General features: G+C 50.3%; 1 protein-coding gene across 2 annotated transcripts in view; it reads right to left on the bottom strand.

Annotated features, from left to right (window-relative positions):
* LOXHD1 (lipoxygenase homology PLAT domains 1) overlaps positions 1-17,290 on the bottom strand; it is a 140,928-nt gene that overhangs the window by 59,944 nt on the left and 63,694 nt on the right. For both annotated transcript variants that reach the window (XM_066352890.1, XM_066352891.1), the window contains exons 14-20: positions 15,791-15,951; positions 12,758-12,834; positions 11,714-11,910; positions 9,189-9,381; positions 5,344-5,504; positions 2,715-3,201; positions 2,001-2,155 (exon numbers count right to left, since the gene is read on the bottom strand). In XM_066352890.1, coding sequence (XP_066208987.1) covers positions 2,001-2,155; positions 2,715-3,201; positions 5,344-5,504; positions 9,189-9,381; positions 11,714-11,910; positions 12,758-12,834; positions 15,791-15,951 — 1,431 coding nt within the window. The remainder of the gene's footprint in view (positions 1-2,000; positions 2,156-2,714; positions 3,202-5,343; positions 5,505-9,188; positions 9,382-11,713; positions 11,911-12,757; positions 12,835-15,790; positions 15,952-17,290) is intronic.

Genomic DNA, 17,290 nt, shown 5'->3' with positions numbered 1-17,290 from the left:
GAAGAAGGAGTATACAAGTGTGTGTATATGCACTGGAGGAACAGGGAAGATGGAGTGTACAAGTGTGTGTATATGCACTGGAGGAACAGGGAAGACGGAGTGTACAAGTCTGTGTATATGCACTGGAGGAACAGGGAAGACGGAGTGTACAAGTCTGTGTATATGCACTGGGGGAACAGGGAAGACGGAATGTACAAGTCTGTGTATATGCACTGGAGGAACAGGGAAGACGGAGTATACAAGTGTGTGTATATGCACTGGAGGAACAGGGAAGATAGAGTGTACAAGTGTGTGTATATGCACTGGAGGAACAGGGAAGATGGAGTGTACAAGTGTGTGTATATGCACTGGAGGAACAGGGAAGACGGAGTGTACAAGTCTGTGTATATGTACTGGAGGAACAGGGAAGATGGAGTATACAAGTCTGTGTATATGCACTGGAGGAACAGGGAAGATGGAGTGTACACGTCTGTGTATATGCACTGGAGGAACAGGGAAGACGGAGTGTACAAGTGTGTGTATATGCACTGGAGGAACAGGGAAGAAGGAGTATACAAGTGTGTGTATATGCACTGGAGGAACAGGGAAGATGGAGTGTACAAGTGTGTGTATATGCACTGGAGGAACAGGGAAGACGGAGTGTACAAGTCTGTGTATATGCACTGGAGGAACAGGGAAGACGGAGTGTACAAGTCTGTGTATATGCACTGGAGGAACAGGGAAGACGGAATGTACAAGTCTGTGTATATGCACTGGAGGAACAGGGAAGACGGAGTGTACAAGTCTGTGTATATGCACTGGGGGAACAGGGAAGACGGAGTGTACAAGTCTGTGTATATGCACTGGAGAAACAGGGAAGATGGAGTATACAAGTGTGTGTATATGCACTGGAGGAACAGGGAAGATAGAGTGTACAAGTGTGTGTATATGCACTGGAGGAACAGGGAAGATGGAGTGTACAAGTGTGTGTATATGCACTGGAGGAACAGGGAAGAAATGGAGTGTACAAGTGTGTGTATATGCACTGGGGGAAACAGGGACCAGATGGCACTAGGACCTTGTAAGTGAATGGGATCTTCTTAGCTATAACTTTTTAAACTCTTTAATCTCAGATCACAGTGGTTATATATATATTTTAAAGTACTGGAACAGAAATAAACCATGATTCTCAAGTCATGGGATGGGTATATTGAAAGAAAAACCAGGGGTCTCTCAAATAAATCAAGAGATAAGGTCAGAAGTATTTTAATGGATTTGGTTTTTGAGGGATAGTCTTCTAGCCAGAGGATATTGTGCTGTTTCTTAGGACAAAGATGACAGCTGTATTGTTCATGCATTTCCCACTCTACTAGGAAGAGGGAAGTGGGTGCATTTCTTTCAATGCTTTCAAAGTTTTGTGGCTTCTACTGCCTCGGGCTTCTCAGCTTGTCTTTCAAGGACCCCATCCTCCCTTCCCTTAAATTGGTGGCATCAAGCTTCCCAGAGGAGCACCCACCATGGTTCAGCATTAACTACAGACTAGCAGGGAGACTCACTGTCCTCATACTGGCATTCCATTATTTCTACCCCGACTTCTTTGACAGGAGTTCCTGTCTTTGGAGAACACCTTTCACTGCCATCTTTGAATATCAACACCATACTCATCCACCAAGTCCATTTATATCTCTCCTTCCCACCAAGTTTTCCTCCAAGTGCCATCTTATGGTCAGCACTTCCTTCTTGAACCCCTGCTTCACCCGCCTGGCACCTGAGTGTCTGCTACCTATACTGTATTTGGTGAGTTCCTTTGGGCTCCGGGGAGCTGGCCCCCCATCTGTGCCTTTCTTATATTCCCCACTGAAAGCTCTGGTTCTTACAGAGAAGGCACTTCCATGACACCTGTTGGGTTGTACAAAGCTCACTGGGGGACACAGCAGTCACTGTGGGTAGAGCAAATCACCAGGGCGCTCCCTCTGTCTGTACCAACAACCTGCCCAAGGACCAGAAAGCCCAAACCCTACCTGCCCCGGCTGAAACTTGCTGGACTTGTCTGAGTTCTTCAGGGGTCGCTCGCCCGTGTCCCCAAACTCCTCGCCATAGATGGTCAGGTAGACATTGGCACTGGTGCCAGCCTTGGGCACACTCCCTGTGATCACACGGACCTCGTAGGTGTTGGCTGGAGACAGAGAAAGACTCAGCCTTAAGGACACGGAGGCCTCAGAGTGAACCTGACGCTCAGCCTCTCAGATCCAGGGAGATGGTGGAAGCAGGAAATATCTACAGATCGCCTTCACATCTACACTAACCTGGAACTGAATTTGCCCTCCTCCCTACCCAAGACCTTTTTTTTTTTTTTTTTTGGTCATAAAGCCCAAGAGGTCATGAGTCTTGGGAAAAATTTACCTTCATCAGCCCTCTTATGACCCCAACACTGCGTTTTATCAGGGCTTCTCCTAAATCATACACTCCTCCTGACAGTGTTGGGACAAGAGAAGCACTAACGCCAGACAGGGAGCTGTCCATGGTGGCGTTTAAGACAGGCGTCAGGAGAGCTGTTTGAGAACTAGGACGCCCACCTATGGGGCTTCCGTCTGAGACGAGAGAGAGAGAGAGAGAGAGAGAGAGAGAGAGAGAGAGAGAGAGAGAGAGAGAGAGAGAGAGAGAGAGCTCGGCGCCTCCCCCTCCCGGGCTCCCTCCAGGGCACTGTCTGACCTCTGACCCCCGCCCAGGCTTACGCTCAGGCCCCGACTGGCCGGAGGGCACCAGCTCCACGACAAGTTCATTGTCCTCCTTGCCCCGGGCCAGCCAGCGGTTGACAGCAAACTTGTGCTCCACAATCACCTCCTGCATCCCCGGCCCGAACTCCTCCTCGGACTCCTCCTCCTCGGACTCCTCTTCCTCTTCCTCTTCTGACGAGGACTCTTCTGACGAGGACTCCTCCTCGCTCTCCTCATCCTCCGCGTCGCTGCCTTTCATCTTCATCTTCATCATCTTCTTCTTCATCTTCCGCTGCATCTTGGCCTTCAGCCGCTCCTTCTTGAGGAGCTGCAGCAGCTTGTCCTTCTCCTTCTTCTTCCGCGCCTCCTCCTCGGCCGACAGCTCCACCTCCTGCACCACCAGCTGCCGCAGCCACAGCACGTCCACAAACCAGCTGGGCGAGAAGCCCTCGTCGGTGTGCCCCAGCCGGATCTTGAAGACCTCTCCCACCTCGGCCGCCTCCAGCTGTGCAAAGCACAGGGCAGTGGCTGGGGCGGCCCCAGGTGTCCTCCCACCCCCCGCGGAGCCACGGGATGGGGAGGCTGGGGTCTCCACGCTCAGAAGCTTCCACAGCGTCCTCTCTCCTAAGCATCCAACCTGATTTCTCTGCCCACCTTCCAGGACCTGTGCTAGCCCCACCTCCACCCAAATGTATTTCCTTCTAAACCTCTGTGATGGTCAGGACGCTCTCCTGGCTTCTCTCTCTCTCTCTCTCTCTCTCTCTCTCTCTCTCCTTCCCCTTCTCGCCCCAAGCACACACACATATACACACTCATCGCAAACATCACACTCACTTCTATTATTCCTATTCATATGTTTATTCTTGCAGTTCCCTCACCCAGAATTCCTTTATTCCATCCTCTACCTCTAACTAAAACCCATTCATTCAGACTCCTGAGCTTTAATTATCACTTTCTTGGTTCTTTTCTATGATCTCTTTCCAAAAATTTTTTAGCATTAATCATACATGTAACTTTTGTAATAAGCAAAAAAGAAAAAAGAAAAAAGAAGAAAAGGGGGCTATTTTTAAAAATAAAAACACCTCATCTCTGCTCCCAGAAAGCTCCAGAAGAGCTTAGCTGAGGTCCTGCCTGGTTGGATGTCTTCTCTGCACACGTGAGGTGGCCTCTGCCCACTCAAGTGGAAATTCCTAAGAGGGGGGACTGTTCGTTCTTGCTTCTCTCCTGCACAGGGCCCAGCACAGGTCGGATCAAAGGGCAATGTGGACGAGTTCAGCTCTTCTTCAGGGGCTCAAGTTCTGGGCCTCTATCAGCCATTTAGCTCTAACCTTCACAAAGAGGGGAGGTCTGGCCCCTGCAGGGCTCAGGGCGGTTCGCCTGGAGCCCCTGCCAGTCGGGCCACCCTTAGGGCCTGAAGCATGCTGATGGGTCCTCTTCTGGGTGTTTGACACTCCTGAAAGCCCAGTCTCACCAGTTCTCCTGTTTATATTTCAGGAAAACTGAGGCCCGGGGCTGTCCCATGAGTTGCTCAGTGTCCCATAATTGGAGTCCAGACCTGAATGAGAACTCAAGTCTTCTGATTCTCTGCTCATGAAGCCACAATGCAGTCAAAACTACCTTTGTGTGAAAATTATCAACCCAAATGGAGCCCAGGACCCCCACAGGGAGAGGAATTTCTCCTCCGCTCCTCAGGGAATGGGCTTTGGCCCCGCGAAGTCTTCCTCAGCACATTTGATCTCCTCTTTAGCATTTCCTCAGGGCACAGGTACCTGCGTTCAACCTTCCCAGGAGTCCTGCTTGCCACAGCCTGCCCCCCACCTGTCTGCCCAGCATGAATGCATCCACCATAGCAAGCCAGTCAGCTGGCAGTCAGATGTGCCGCTCTGTTCCAACTCCACGACTGGTCACAATGTCCCCAACACTTCCCTTGACATTGACTGTTTTGATCCTCCCAGGGACTATGAAGCAGACCAGGCGGGTAGTATAAAGCTAGGTTTGAACTGATGAAGAATCTGGTTCAGAGAGGTACGAGGCGAGGGCCTCCCCTTCCTCAGCAGTGTATGGAGGGGCTGGACTCGATGGGGCCCCACCTGGCACTAGCATTCTGGACACCTGCAACCCTGGCCTAGCTCAGCCGGGACCTCCTCTACAGGGCAGTGCTGCAACCCCACACAGAGCACAAGCCTGAACATGCTCCCTACATGCGCGCGCACGCGCACACACACACACACACACGCACGCGCACACACACACACACACGTGCGCATGCACACACACACACTTATGTTGCTTATCAAACATTCCTGTGTCCCCCTCCGGCTGACAGGACCATAGAATCAGAAGCCACAGGGCTGGGAGTGGATGCAGTAATGAGGGGCCTAGCACCATATTTTGCTAAATTAGATTTATCTACTCTGGCAGTTCGCAGAATTGACAACACATCAGGATCACTAGTAGAGCCTTTCGAAGTATTCCCAGAAATTTCTCACTTAACAGATCAGGGTGTGGCCCTTTTTTTTCCCTTAAAGCTCTCCAGGTGATTCTAACAAGAAGCCAGGTATGAGAACCACTGATGTAGTCCAACCCCTGCCTTTCCAGTCACTCACTGGGCCCCCTGTCGTTACCCCAGCTGCCTCCCATCACGCACCTGGAACGTGTCCTTGGATGCCCGCACAAAGACTTTCGAGCGGCTGGAGAGGAAGAGCACTTCTGTCTTCCCTTCGCTGCCATAGATCTGTATGAATACTCGGGATGTGGTGGTTGCGCCACCCAGATCTCCCGTCCAAACCTCAACCTCGTAGTGGACCACTGGGTGGGCACGCAGGGGAGAAACAGGACATTTAGTAATCATAACAATGGCAATGACAGTAACACAAAAATATTTCCCAAGCCTGTACCATGTGTCCGGTGCTCGCTAGGCATGATCTCATCCAATCCTCTTACCAATATCGTGCTGATAAGTACTATTCCCATTTTACAGATGGACAAACTGAGGCCTACAATAATTGAGTAGTTGGTGGGAATGGGAAACCCAAATAATCAGGCCCCAAAACCCAGTCATCCATTGCACCACATGTGTCCTCTGGAACCAGGAATGCAGAGTAGTTAATACACAAGCTGGCACTCTCTGCTATGTGTCTCCTCCTGGGCAGAAAGAAGCAAAGACTGTTTGTTTCTTTTTTCTCCTCAGTAATGGACAAGGGGTTGAAATTATAATTTTTACATCAATATATGTACTTTCCAGATGATACCAACAGATACATCCACACACAGAGAGAGTCATCTCTATTTCCAAGGAATACTTTATCAAGCATGAGAAGGTAGAAATGTGTTACAGGTCCGAACCACTAGAGGGCACTTCCCAGTGGAGAGCGAAATGTCTTCCAGAACTATGAGGCCATATTTTTTCAAAGTGACTATTACAAGACTTGTCCTCTTGGCAACACAGTAAGACAATATCATGACTTGTTTTCCAAGTGAAAACTTTTATTTACAACAAGATGAAGATCTTCCAATACCATAGTGATGCGAGAAATTGGGAGCTGAAAACAAAAGGTCTGGCTGTGAGCCTGAAGGAGCTGAACTGGAAACACCAGGCTCAGCTGGGAGTGAGGCTGGGCTAGCACAGGAACAACAGACAGCTGGCATTCTGAATGAAGACAACCACCAACCCTTTTGTGCCTCGGTTCTCAGAACAATGGGCAGCCAGGATTATACAAAATTAAGATAGGTAAAAACAAGCAGTCAGAGAACAAGAACCAGCTACTGGAAGTCAACATGTGGTAGTGGAAGTAAAATATTTCACAGCAAGAATAAAGTCAAGAACAGCTCTGAAGAACAGAAGAGAAATTTTCCAAGGACAAAATGACAAATGGCAGATAGGTAAGAAAATCAGAGGACTCCAATACCTTACTAAGAGTTCAGCTCTAATGAAAATGGGCAATAGAGAGTTGGCAATTATCAAAGAAATAATATTTTTTAAAAGCCCTCAAACTAAAAAAAAAAATAAAATGCTTCTGGACTGAAGAAGCCCAAGAGTTCCAAGAACAAATGAAACTAAAATCACAAAAGGAAGTGAAGACATCATGAAATTTCAGAATGCCACAGGTAAAAAATGGGATCCTATAAGCTTTTTAAAGAGGAAAACCCCAAGGGGTTGGATTATAGAATGGCATCAGACTTCTCAGCTGCAATACAAGGAGCTAGAAGATGGCAGAAAAAAATCCTCCTAAATTTTAAGGGAAAGTGAGTTCAACTCAGAATTCTATGGCAAGCCAAATTATTGATCCGTTGTGAGACTAGACCAAAGACATTTACAGATGTGCAAAGTCTCAACATTTCTCTCCCATGCACTTTTTCTCGGGAAACTACATGTGGAGAAGGTATTCTACTAAAATGAGGAAATAAACCAAAGAAGAGGAAGACATGAAATCTAGGAAACGGGATATCCAACCCAAGAGAAAAAAAAGAGAAATTTCCAAAAAGAATGCAAAAGGGAAGTCCCAGAGGACAGCTTTGTGGCAGCCTAGAGAGCAGGAGCACAGTTTCCTGAAGAAACGTCTTCAGACAGGCATTGGGGGAGGAAGAGGGAGAGAGGAAACCTGCAGAATTCCTGTTGGGTTTGAACAAATGTACCAATATTTAGTTCAGTTAGAGACAGGGTGATAGATGGTGTGATGGGAGAATTGGGTCTCCCCAAATTCATGTGAAGCCCTAATTCATAGTATTTGGAGATTAGGCCTTTAAAGAGGTGCTTAAGTTAAAATGAGGCTGTTAGGATGGAGCCCAATTCAACATGACTGGTGTCTTTATAAGAGAAGAACAGTAGGACACAGACATGCCTGCCCATGCACAGAAGAAAGGCCATGTGAACACAGCAAGAAGGCAGCCGTCTGTCAGGAAAGGTGACAGGCTTCACAAGAAACCCCACCAGTTGACACCGTGATCCTGGACTGCTAGTTTCTAGAGCTATGAGAAAAGAAATTTCTGTGTTTAAGCCACCTCATCTATGGTATTCTGTGTGGCAGTCCTAGCACACTTATATAGATGGGTGAGTAGAGAGGTGGGTCTCTAGAAATACAGGTGGGTATTTAGAAAAGTATACAAATGAAAAAATGAAGCTACCACTAACTCCAGGGAAAAGAAAACACAGAAATGTCTACAAAAGATGAAATGCGATCATCATATAGTAGGTATCTCAGTAGTGAATATTTGCATAGTCATAATAATGTAAAAATTGAATACTGATTTCATCTTACTGAGAGTTGGAAGGAGGGGGAGTGTGAAGGTGTACACTCACATCACACACTGGCACATGCACGTGTGTTATAAGAGCTGAATTTTCCTCTTGCACAGTAGGAAGTTAATGTCTGACTAAAAAAATCAAGAAATTGATAAGCAAATTATTCAAAACATGGAGAGAAATTTCAGAAGAAAAAGCTAAAGTAATTTAAAAGTTGTGACCTTGGGAGAATGGGGGTGGAGGAGAGGGAAGGGAACCCCTACTTTTCTATCTGTATGTTGTTAACTAGTACCTGTATTACTCTGGTAGGAATCGAGTTCTTCTTCACATTGGCAGGTACCGTTACAAAACATGTGTATGTGACAGCCCCCAAGGAACCTATGGCTAGCTGGGCACAGAACATGCACTCATGAGAAGACACAAGGGTTCTGGAAGAGAAAGAGGAGGGTTTGCATGCGGGTTCCCTCTCAGGGAAGCCCCCTGTGGGAGTGAGCCTTGGGCAGCTGCTTTCAGGGTAGAAGCAGAAACACAGAGGAAAGAGGTGAGAAAGTGACATTCTCTGGGCCAGGTTTTGTCCCACTGTCTTCCCGACCCTCTAGATAACCTCGTGTTTCTCTAAGCCCTTCCACAACCTATCGCTCTGGCTTAGGTGCAAGGGGTGGCCAGATCACCTTGAACTCCACCTTGAGTCACCAGTGTCACCACCCTGACCATAAAGGCCCTTCACCCCATGCCCTTGCTAATCCGTCAGCCCTTACTCGGCACTGTGGTATGTATTTAAGGGTCATCTCTCCTCGTGGAATGTAAAGTCCGTGAGAATGGGATTTTGTCTGTTTTGCTCATGGCTGCCTCCACAGAGCCAGGGGCAGTGCTGGCTCAGAGAAACATTTTGATATATATTTATTGAGTAAGTAATAAACAGTTTTATCTCCTTAGCCAGTCCTCTAGGAGAAGCCATGGACTATGTCCTCCTGTACACAGGGCTAAGAATATACATTTCTTATAAAGTCACTTGCTGGCTTTAACCCAGAACAAAATGTTTCATCCTTTGAGTCCTCAGTTTCCCCTTCTGTACAATGAGCCCATCTTCCAGAAACAATGGTACCAGAGACAGTGGGAAGCCCCCATTTCCCCCCTCAGCCTCCCCCTTGGAGACAAGACCTAAGTTGCCCCATAGTCACTCCTCCATCCCCACTACCCCAGCTCCCCAGGGAAATAACGTGAGAGTCCCACCCTTGCCACCTGCATACATTTCTGGATCTCCACGACCTCGCTGGGATAGAGCTCCACCTCCAGGCGCCCGTCAGCCTGGTTCTTGTCCAGCCAGCGGTTGGCAGGGAAGGTGTACTGCTTGCCTTGGCGGGGCACGTGGATCTGCACGCTGCCCAGGAACCAGCTGGAGCCTGAACCTACGTCATCGTGCCCGATCACCAGCCGGTTGATCTGGAAGGAAACAGGGCTGCAGGTGAGTCAGGAGCCAGTGCCTAGAAACCTCCGTGCTTCCATCCCTACCTCCCAAACACCTGCACAAGCTGCGCTCCTCAATCCATCTCCAGTTCCTCGGGAGAGGGGGGCTAAGCAGGAGGGGGCTGGGTCAGGGACCTGTCCGCCATCAGCCAGCTGGGGGGGGGTAGGGCACCACCTCTCCTGCCTGGAGTCGCTGTTCCTTCCTCTTGAGTCCACCTCACCGCCCAGGGAAGTTGTAAGAAGCAAGTGGGGGAGCAGGTGTGGCATGAACTTTGAGAGCTCAGGTACCTACTTAGTAATGTTCTGTGGTGTACCTAATATGCACTTTAATAATGCGGTGGCTTCACAAGAAAGCAAACATGCAAAAATGTTAGCCATCTGCGTCTGGTAGCCATGTTATTGATGTGACTTTGTTTTGTTTTAAACAATACACTGTTGTATGTATTTCAGCATTTCCTCTTTGACTCATCCATCCTATGGGTGACAGAATACGTGGACAGCCTCTCAGGGTGCTGTCATTCTATATCCAATTCCTCCTCTCCTCTCCCTCTTGGACCTGGGGAATATTCTTCTCTTTCCAATAACATTCAGTGGTTCACTTGCTTTGCTATTTTACATTGTAATTGTAACAGCTTTGGCTACAGGCAACATAGACGAACAGGTTAGCATCCTTATATATATTGGTTCTTTAATGTTCAAATTGTCTTTATGTTCTTTGAAAAGTGGTTTACTGTGCCATTCTGCTATCAGATGGAAGCATTGGATAGCCTTTGAGATCCCTTCCAGTCCCCCAGATTCCGTGATGGTTTGGAGGGGTGACGTTAGCTATGAGTCTGGTGCCAAAGCCAAATTTAGAAAATTGTTCATCAGCCCTGATCTCACTGTTATGAGTACAAAGAGCCTCTTTACAGCTGGTGCTGGAAACATCATCATAACATACAAGTAACCGGTTCCCCTGGAGTTGTTGGAAGGAACCCAACTGTGTCTACAGACAGCTAGAGAGACTTCCGGGTGAATGTGAAGGGACATGGAGAGCTTGGTTGTCATTCTGTGGTTCTGGGACTGTGACAGTCCCGGGGAAGGGCTGCTGAGAAAGTAAAGACAGGGACAGGTGTCTTCTAGCTGATAGGACTGGAAGCTCTTTAAGGGAGGGGACTATCTTTCAATTCCAATCCCTAGCACCTGATTGGAGCATCTGTTATTGATGTAGAGCACTAGTCAATAAAAGCGAGTGTTTACTGAGCACTTACTGTATGCATGTGGGTGTAATGTATACGTGGAGAGTGGAAACCTTGGGCCTCAGACCCAGGCTGTGGGCAGCCAGAGCCCACACTCCCAACCTCTTGGTCACACTACTTTGAGGGGGGCTTTTAGAAATACAAGGAAGAGGCCAAGTGTCCTCCCTCTCCCCTCAGATGTCCAATTTATCTTCTGGCTGCTGCCAGAAATCCTAAGTAAAGGGAACAACTTTTCACTCTACAATTGTTAATTCAGCTTAAAATGTAAATACATTCTGATAAAAAATGAAAAAAAAATCTTGATTGAAGCTCATTACCATCAAGATCCACACATGACTGACATGCGGTCCTTCCCCAGAGAGGACTTTGATGGGAGCGTCTGGAAGAGGGGGAGGCTCCCCCCCGAGGGGAGGTTTAGGACAGGTGAGGTTGCAGATGGGAGGCCTGTCACTGTCTAAGCACACAAAGTCCAGTTCAGATATTTCTAGAAACATTTCCAACCTCATATCCAGAGAGTTAGACCCGTTCTTCTCCAGGTAAAGTGCTCAGACCCCTTGCAGCAGGGCCACCTGGAGCCCTGATGGAGAGGGACTCTCGGGTCCCCTCTTCCGGGGCAGAATCTCTCGTGTGGCCTGGGAGTGTGCAGGGAAACTAGCTTCCCGGGCATAACACTGATGCCCACTCCAGTGTGCAACTGCGGAGTTCTTCTCAGTTCTCCTCCCCTCCTTGCCTCCTTGCACACCAGGGCCCCCTTCTCTAGTACCTGGGATCTCAGTACACTGGTCCTGGCTACAGAGGTAAAGGCAATGGTGGGTCTACAGCCACTAAAGATATGCATTCCTTCCCCAGAGACTCCGGAAGCTTAACCACTGTCCACACATCTTCAGCTGCTCTAGGTCAGAGCTGGGACAGGGTGCACCTCATTAACCCCCAGTGGGCACTCTTTCCCTTTAAAATAAGTTCATCCATGTGTACACAAGTGTGTGTGTGTGTGTGTGTGTGTGCGCGCGTGTGTGTGTGTACCCAGGCGGGGAAAGGTGATGTCACATGGTCCTGAGAAGGGGACTTACATTTCCAATGTTTAGGGTCTCGAGGGTAAACTCATCCACCCGGCCACGTTCAAAATAGTCTTTCAGGTTGTTGTCAGAGACGAGAAGAAATTGCTTGATGGTGTCGGATTTCTCCCCATAGAGCTTGATGTAGACGTTGGAATCCGTGCTGGCCCCAGGGACGTCCCCTGTCTTCAGGCTGATGTGATAGCGGTAGTCTGAGCAGGCCCAGGAGAGAGGCAGGAAGTGGGGCGTTAGGGCGGGGCTGGCAGGACAGCGCGGGGCAGGAGGGGCTCTGCAGTGAGCGGTGGGCTCTCGCTCTCTCTAAGCAGCCCTGTGACTTGGGACAGGGTTCCCTTCATCCCTGCGGGGTCCCCTCATCTCCAACGTTGGGATTCTAACACCTGCTCGACCTGCCCCACGAAGTGTTGAACGTGCTAGGAACAGGAAAGCATGCGATACTAAATGAAAGAGACAAAGGATTTAAAGCAGTTTCTCAGGGACCGTCGACCTTTGCTAACAGTGATTAGTATGTTTTATCCACAGTATTATACTACTACTAAGTGTTCTGACCTCGGCTTTGCGAGGATTTAGAGCCCCAGAAGCTTAGGAATTTGCCTCAAGATGTCAAGAGTTGGTCAGTAGCCAGCCAGGAGTGAAGTCCTAATGTGGACCTAAAGCCAGTGTTCTTATGTGGGACACTCTGCTGATGTTACTCCATTTTTATCACCCAGGAGGGTTTGCATCAACTGTGCACAAAGGACAAAACATCTAGAGAAGGGAGAATCCATTTCAGCTTTAGAGTTATAGCCTTTGTTGTTCTAATCAACAGAGGCTCACATGCGGGGCCCCCCACCCAAGGCCACCAAGAGCCTGTGTGCACAGTGAGACAGGTAAGAGATTTCCAGACCGTCCCTCAGAGCTCTTCCTCTCCACCCTCCTGGGGCTGCCTGCGTGACCACGTGGACAGCGCGTGCTTTCTCCAGGGCCTGCCTCTGTGTAGCCCACGGAGGGCGCCTGTCTCGCCCAGGGCCCAGTCGTCACCTGGTCATGAGGACAACTTACTCTTCAGTGTTGCATTGCTGTCACTGGGCAGCAGCTCTCGGACCAACTGCCCATCATCCTTATCTTTGTCCAGCCACCTGATGGGCAAGTAAGGGGCTGTTAGCTCTTTGCGTGGGGCAGGCAGGCAACCAACCATCACACAGTCTGTGCAGAGTCGCCGGGGCCAGCACTTTGAATTCAAGCAAAGGAAAATGGTTCTACCAGAGCTCAGGACAAAGGGCCTCAACCCAGACTGGTGGGGGCGGGGGCTTCCCTGAGGAGGTAATATTCGGCTGAAATTGGAAGAGTGACAAGGAGTTAACCACAGAAAGGGCACAGGCTGGGCTAAGCTGACCAAAGGCCTGTGGGGATGGAATGCCGTGAATGAAGAGTGGCTGCTGGCAGGTGAGCCTGGAGCGGTGGGAGGGATACTTGATATAGGACCTTGGCAGTCATGGTAAACAAGTTTGTCCTAAATGCCATGAACACCTGGGACACAGTTATGAAAACAACCACCTTTTCCCCTAAGAGCTCACCTGGTACGTGGCTCCGTGCTGAGGGCTCTGGGGTAGAGAGAAGAGAGGAGATACACTGAGATGAATAAGACACAGCCCTGCCCTTAGAGGACCTACAGTCTGCTGAGAAGACAGGATAGACTGGTCAAGGCACTGAAAATCAAGATAAGGATGGGTGAGAGATCAAGGGAAGTGCAACAGGTATTTAGAGAAAGGAGAAAGGTTCGTGGTGAAGGGGCCTTGATCTGAGTCTCCTGGAGTGAGATCCGCCAAGAAGGGGTCGCTGGTGTGGACCCTGCAGGGCTGGGGATGAGTAGCCGTGCCTCATCATGTCACAGTGGGCTGTGGACCCAGCTCTCTGCTGGTTATCTGCCAGCAAAGACACTGGACAAATTCACCTGCAAAGCACCGTTCCCACTGAGCATAAAGACCCAGCCTGAGAACTCAGACAAGCACATAGGTACAGGTTGTCTCAGCCCCAGTACTCAGGATGGTCTGTGATACAAGGTGATGGCAGCAGAAGAGACCCCCCCTTGTTCTCTAGGGCAATGAGGAAACCAAGATACTTGCGTCTTGACCAAGGGTCTTCCCATTTGCTTGTCTCTGCAGCTTACCCGTTATACTCCTGAGAGGGGGCGATTCCGAGGCCAGAGGAGCATCAGAGGGAGCCCAGGCACTGCCTCTTCCCCTGCCCCCTGGACATGGAGGTCAGAGTGCCCTAAACCACGGTCTTCTCAGCCAATATACTGCTCTCTCCGCAGGGTCCGTGCAGACAGCACTGTGGCTGCCCTATGCCTTCCTCCTCTTTCCCTCCTTCCCTTCCTTCCTCCCTCCCTCCTTTACTCCCTCCCTCCCTCCCAAGCCATGATCTTACATTCCCCCGACCTTGCTGTCACCTGGCTGTCAGCTAGTATTAAAATGGTAGCTGAAACTAAGTTGTTACACTTCCCATGAGCTTTGGTGCTGTGACTCTAGAACACAAAAAAACCATTTGCTATTCCAAGACATGATGGTCTCGGGGAACTCTAGGCATTGATGAGAGCACCAAATGGAACGGAGAGAGATTTGGGAGCAGGAGGCTCTGGCCAGAGCCCCTCGAATCAAGCCACTAGAAGCCTCCTGCTCTGTCTGTCCTGCTACGGTGCAGTCCCACAGACGTGCAGAGCAGAAGGTTCGGGAAGCACCCTGGGCATGCATTCCCAGGGAAGGAAGGGAAGGAAAACCAGCCAGCCCTCAGCCACTGGAAAATCCACCTCTCTCCATTCTCTCCACCTCCTATCTGTCCCCAGGCTGTCCCCAGCAGTGAGCAGAAACCATGACTTGTCGTTTCAGTTTCCACCTAAATTCTCGCAGGGTATTAATAGATATTTCCAAATTTAGCCTTTTCTCTCAGCTTCAAACACTCCAGCTCAGTTTCAGGTTGAGGTGTTGCTAAATGGATAAGCATTTATGAGTCTGTGCAAGTATGAACACATTTGCACACACACAGACCCACACTCACTGCTCCTGGCAGGGAGGTTTTGACAAGTTGGTCTGGTTTGTCCCCCTCTCCCCGCAGCTAGAATAACAGCCCAGGTCGAAGAGAGGCAGTGTGTGAACTCAGGCTCTATGTCCAGGCTCTTCAAAGTCCTCCTGGGTCCTGAGTCAGCAAATGCCATCAGCACATGCCTCAGCAAGATATGAGTCCATTTTCTAAAATAGGCACGGAGTATTTGGGGGAGGGGGAGCTCTGGGGTGTTTGGGGGGAGGGGCTTAGCTCCTGTCCTGCCTTGCAGTCAACATCATGGGCATCACCTTCAGCAGATTTGGCTCCGTTCGAAGTGCAACCCTATTTCATACCCTCACCATCACATAAGACTCACGATGGTTGGGAAGGCACAGAAGACCAGAGAAGCTAAGAGGTTTTCCCAAGGTCACACAGCAGGTAGGTCACTAGACTCCTGGTCAGTTGGGGTCATCCCAGTGACTCTCCATGGTTGGAAAACTACTCTTCCTGGACACATGAGGTAGTGAGCAACACAGCTGTATCAAACATGTGTCAGTGTGCTCATGCAGGTACCCAAGTGCCTCTGTGTGTGTGGACAGAGAAAGAGAGATGCACTCATGGCTGGGCTGTCTTAGTGCAGCACTGTCAGGAGACCTGACAGTGGCCCCCCAGTGCCAGTGGGGCGGAGACGGGTCTAAGCACCACCAGAGGGGTATCTCTTTCTTTGCACCAACAACATCCTTAAGACACTGTTTTGCCCCCTGGTCCAGGTTGTAGGGCTGGGTCTTCCCAGGACGAGGGCCCGGGCCTGAGCTGGGGCAAGGTCCAGCGGCCGGACTCACGCACCTGCAGCACGGGAACTCATGCACCTGCAGCACGGGAACTCACGCACCTGCAGCACGGGGACTCACGCACCTGCAGCACGGGGACTCACGCACCTGCTGCACGGGAACTCACGCACCTGCAGCACGGGGACTCACGCACCTGCAGCACGGGAACTCACGCACCTGCAGCACGGGAACTCACGCACCTGCAGCACGGGGACTCACGCACCTGCAGCACGGGAACTCCACGTTGTCGTCCTCGGGCTGCCCTTCCTCTCTCACCAGCACCCGGTCCAGGAACCAGCCGCTGTTCCCGCCTCTGCCATCATGTCTGATTCTCACCCGCCTCACCTTCCGCACGGTGACACACTCGATGGTGAACTCATCGGCCTTCAAAGGGGGAGGGGCGAGGCCAGTTGGACAGGGGCTCCCCTGGGACCCAAACACGGGGGAGACACAGGCCCAGAAACCAGCAAAGCCAGAGCCCCGGTTTCTTCCCCTGAAACGTCATTCGATGTCAAGTTCCCAACCACTGAGATCTGCATTTTTTGGATAATCAATGACCATTCCCTGAGGTCCCCTAAAAGGTAGTTCCCGTAGAGAAAGAACACTGTTAACAGTGTTAGAAAGCACTAACCACTTACTATGATCAATTCCTTGGCTAACCTCCTCTGGCTTCCTGCGATAGGAGGATACTGACCCCCTTTTGAGAATGGTAGTGATTAGAACTGGCTGGGGAAGGGGGACCAGTGATCTCGCTAATTTCACAAGTTTCGAGGCAGCAGAAATACAGGAGGGGCTAAAGAGGAGCCAGTCTACAGGAGCACTCCCGGGGCCTCCAGGGACAGGGGCACGGAAGGTGGGCTTGATGGACAGAGGAATCAGAAGGTACAGAAGGAAAAGAATGGAAAGGGTGGAGAGAGACCTTCCCCACACCCCAAGCCCTGCCCGCCCTTGCCGTGGGAGGAGCAGCAGAGGAAGGAGAGGACAGAGACTTACGTGAGGACAGTCTGCAAATCCCCTTCACCTGGCAGGCAACCTTGAGCCTCACATTATCAGAAGGACTCTTTACTGTGCACCTACTGTGTGCTCTGGGCCTGGTATGCTGGCAGGGTGGGGCACCTGCCATCCGCAATCCTCACCGCAGCCAGCCACAAGCTGGCATCCCCTCCCACACTCAGAAACAGGGAGACCGGGGCTCCTGGGGACGCAGTGATTGGCCTCAGGCTGGGTCTGCTCCCACATCTTCCTGCCTCACACGGCCTCCCAGGAAACCCATGTGATGGCCAGGAAAACAGAGGGGAATGGCCGGTACATTTGTAATGAGGCTAGGAGTGAAATCCAGTTCTTCCACCCCATGTTTAGTATCTTTCCTGGTTTCTTTAAAAAACAAAAACAAAATAAAAAACATACAAGGTGCTCCTCATGGTCATGGCTTGTGGAAGATGCAAAGTTCCCAAGTGGGTCCTCAGAGGCCCTCACCTTCTGCTAGTCTGTGTCCTCCGGTCCGCAGCTGAGGCGTCCGGCTTCCTTCCCTGACTGCCCACCCAAGGGAAGAGAGGTATGGTTCCTACCTCCCCAGTGTCCTCTTGCGCTGCCCTCTTCTCAAAGCTCAGGGGTGGGGAGGGGACTAAGACCCCCCCCCCATAGGGTGGCTCTCCAGCTCCCAGCTGGTAGTCCTAAGAGCCCAGTGGGTGTCAGTCATGTTAATTCCTGGTCCCCTTGCCCT

The sequence above is a fragment of the Saccopteryx leptura genome, chromosome 11 (assembly GCF_036850995.1).
Source record: "Saccopteryx leptura isolate mSacLep1 chromosome 11, mSacLep1_pri_phased_curated, whole genome shotgun sequence".
Classification (NCBI taxonomy): domain Eukaryota; kingdom Metazoa; phylum Chordata; class Mammalia; order Chiroptera; family Emballonuridae; genus Saccopteryx; species Saccopteryx leptura.
The sequence above is the reverse complement of the archived record's forward strand: the minus strand, read 5'-3'. Positions and strand labels throughout refer to the sequence as shown.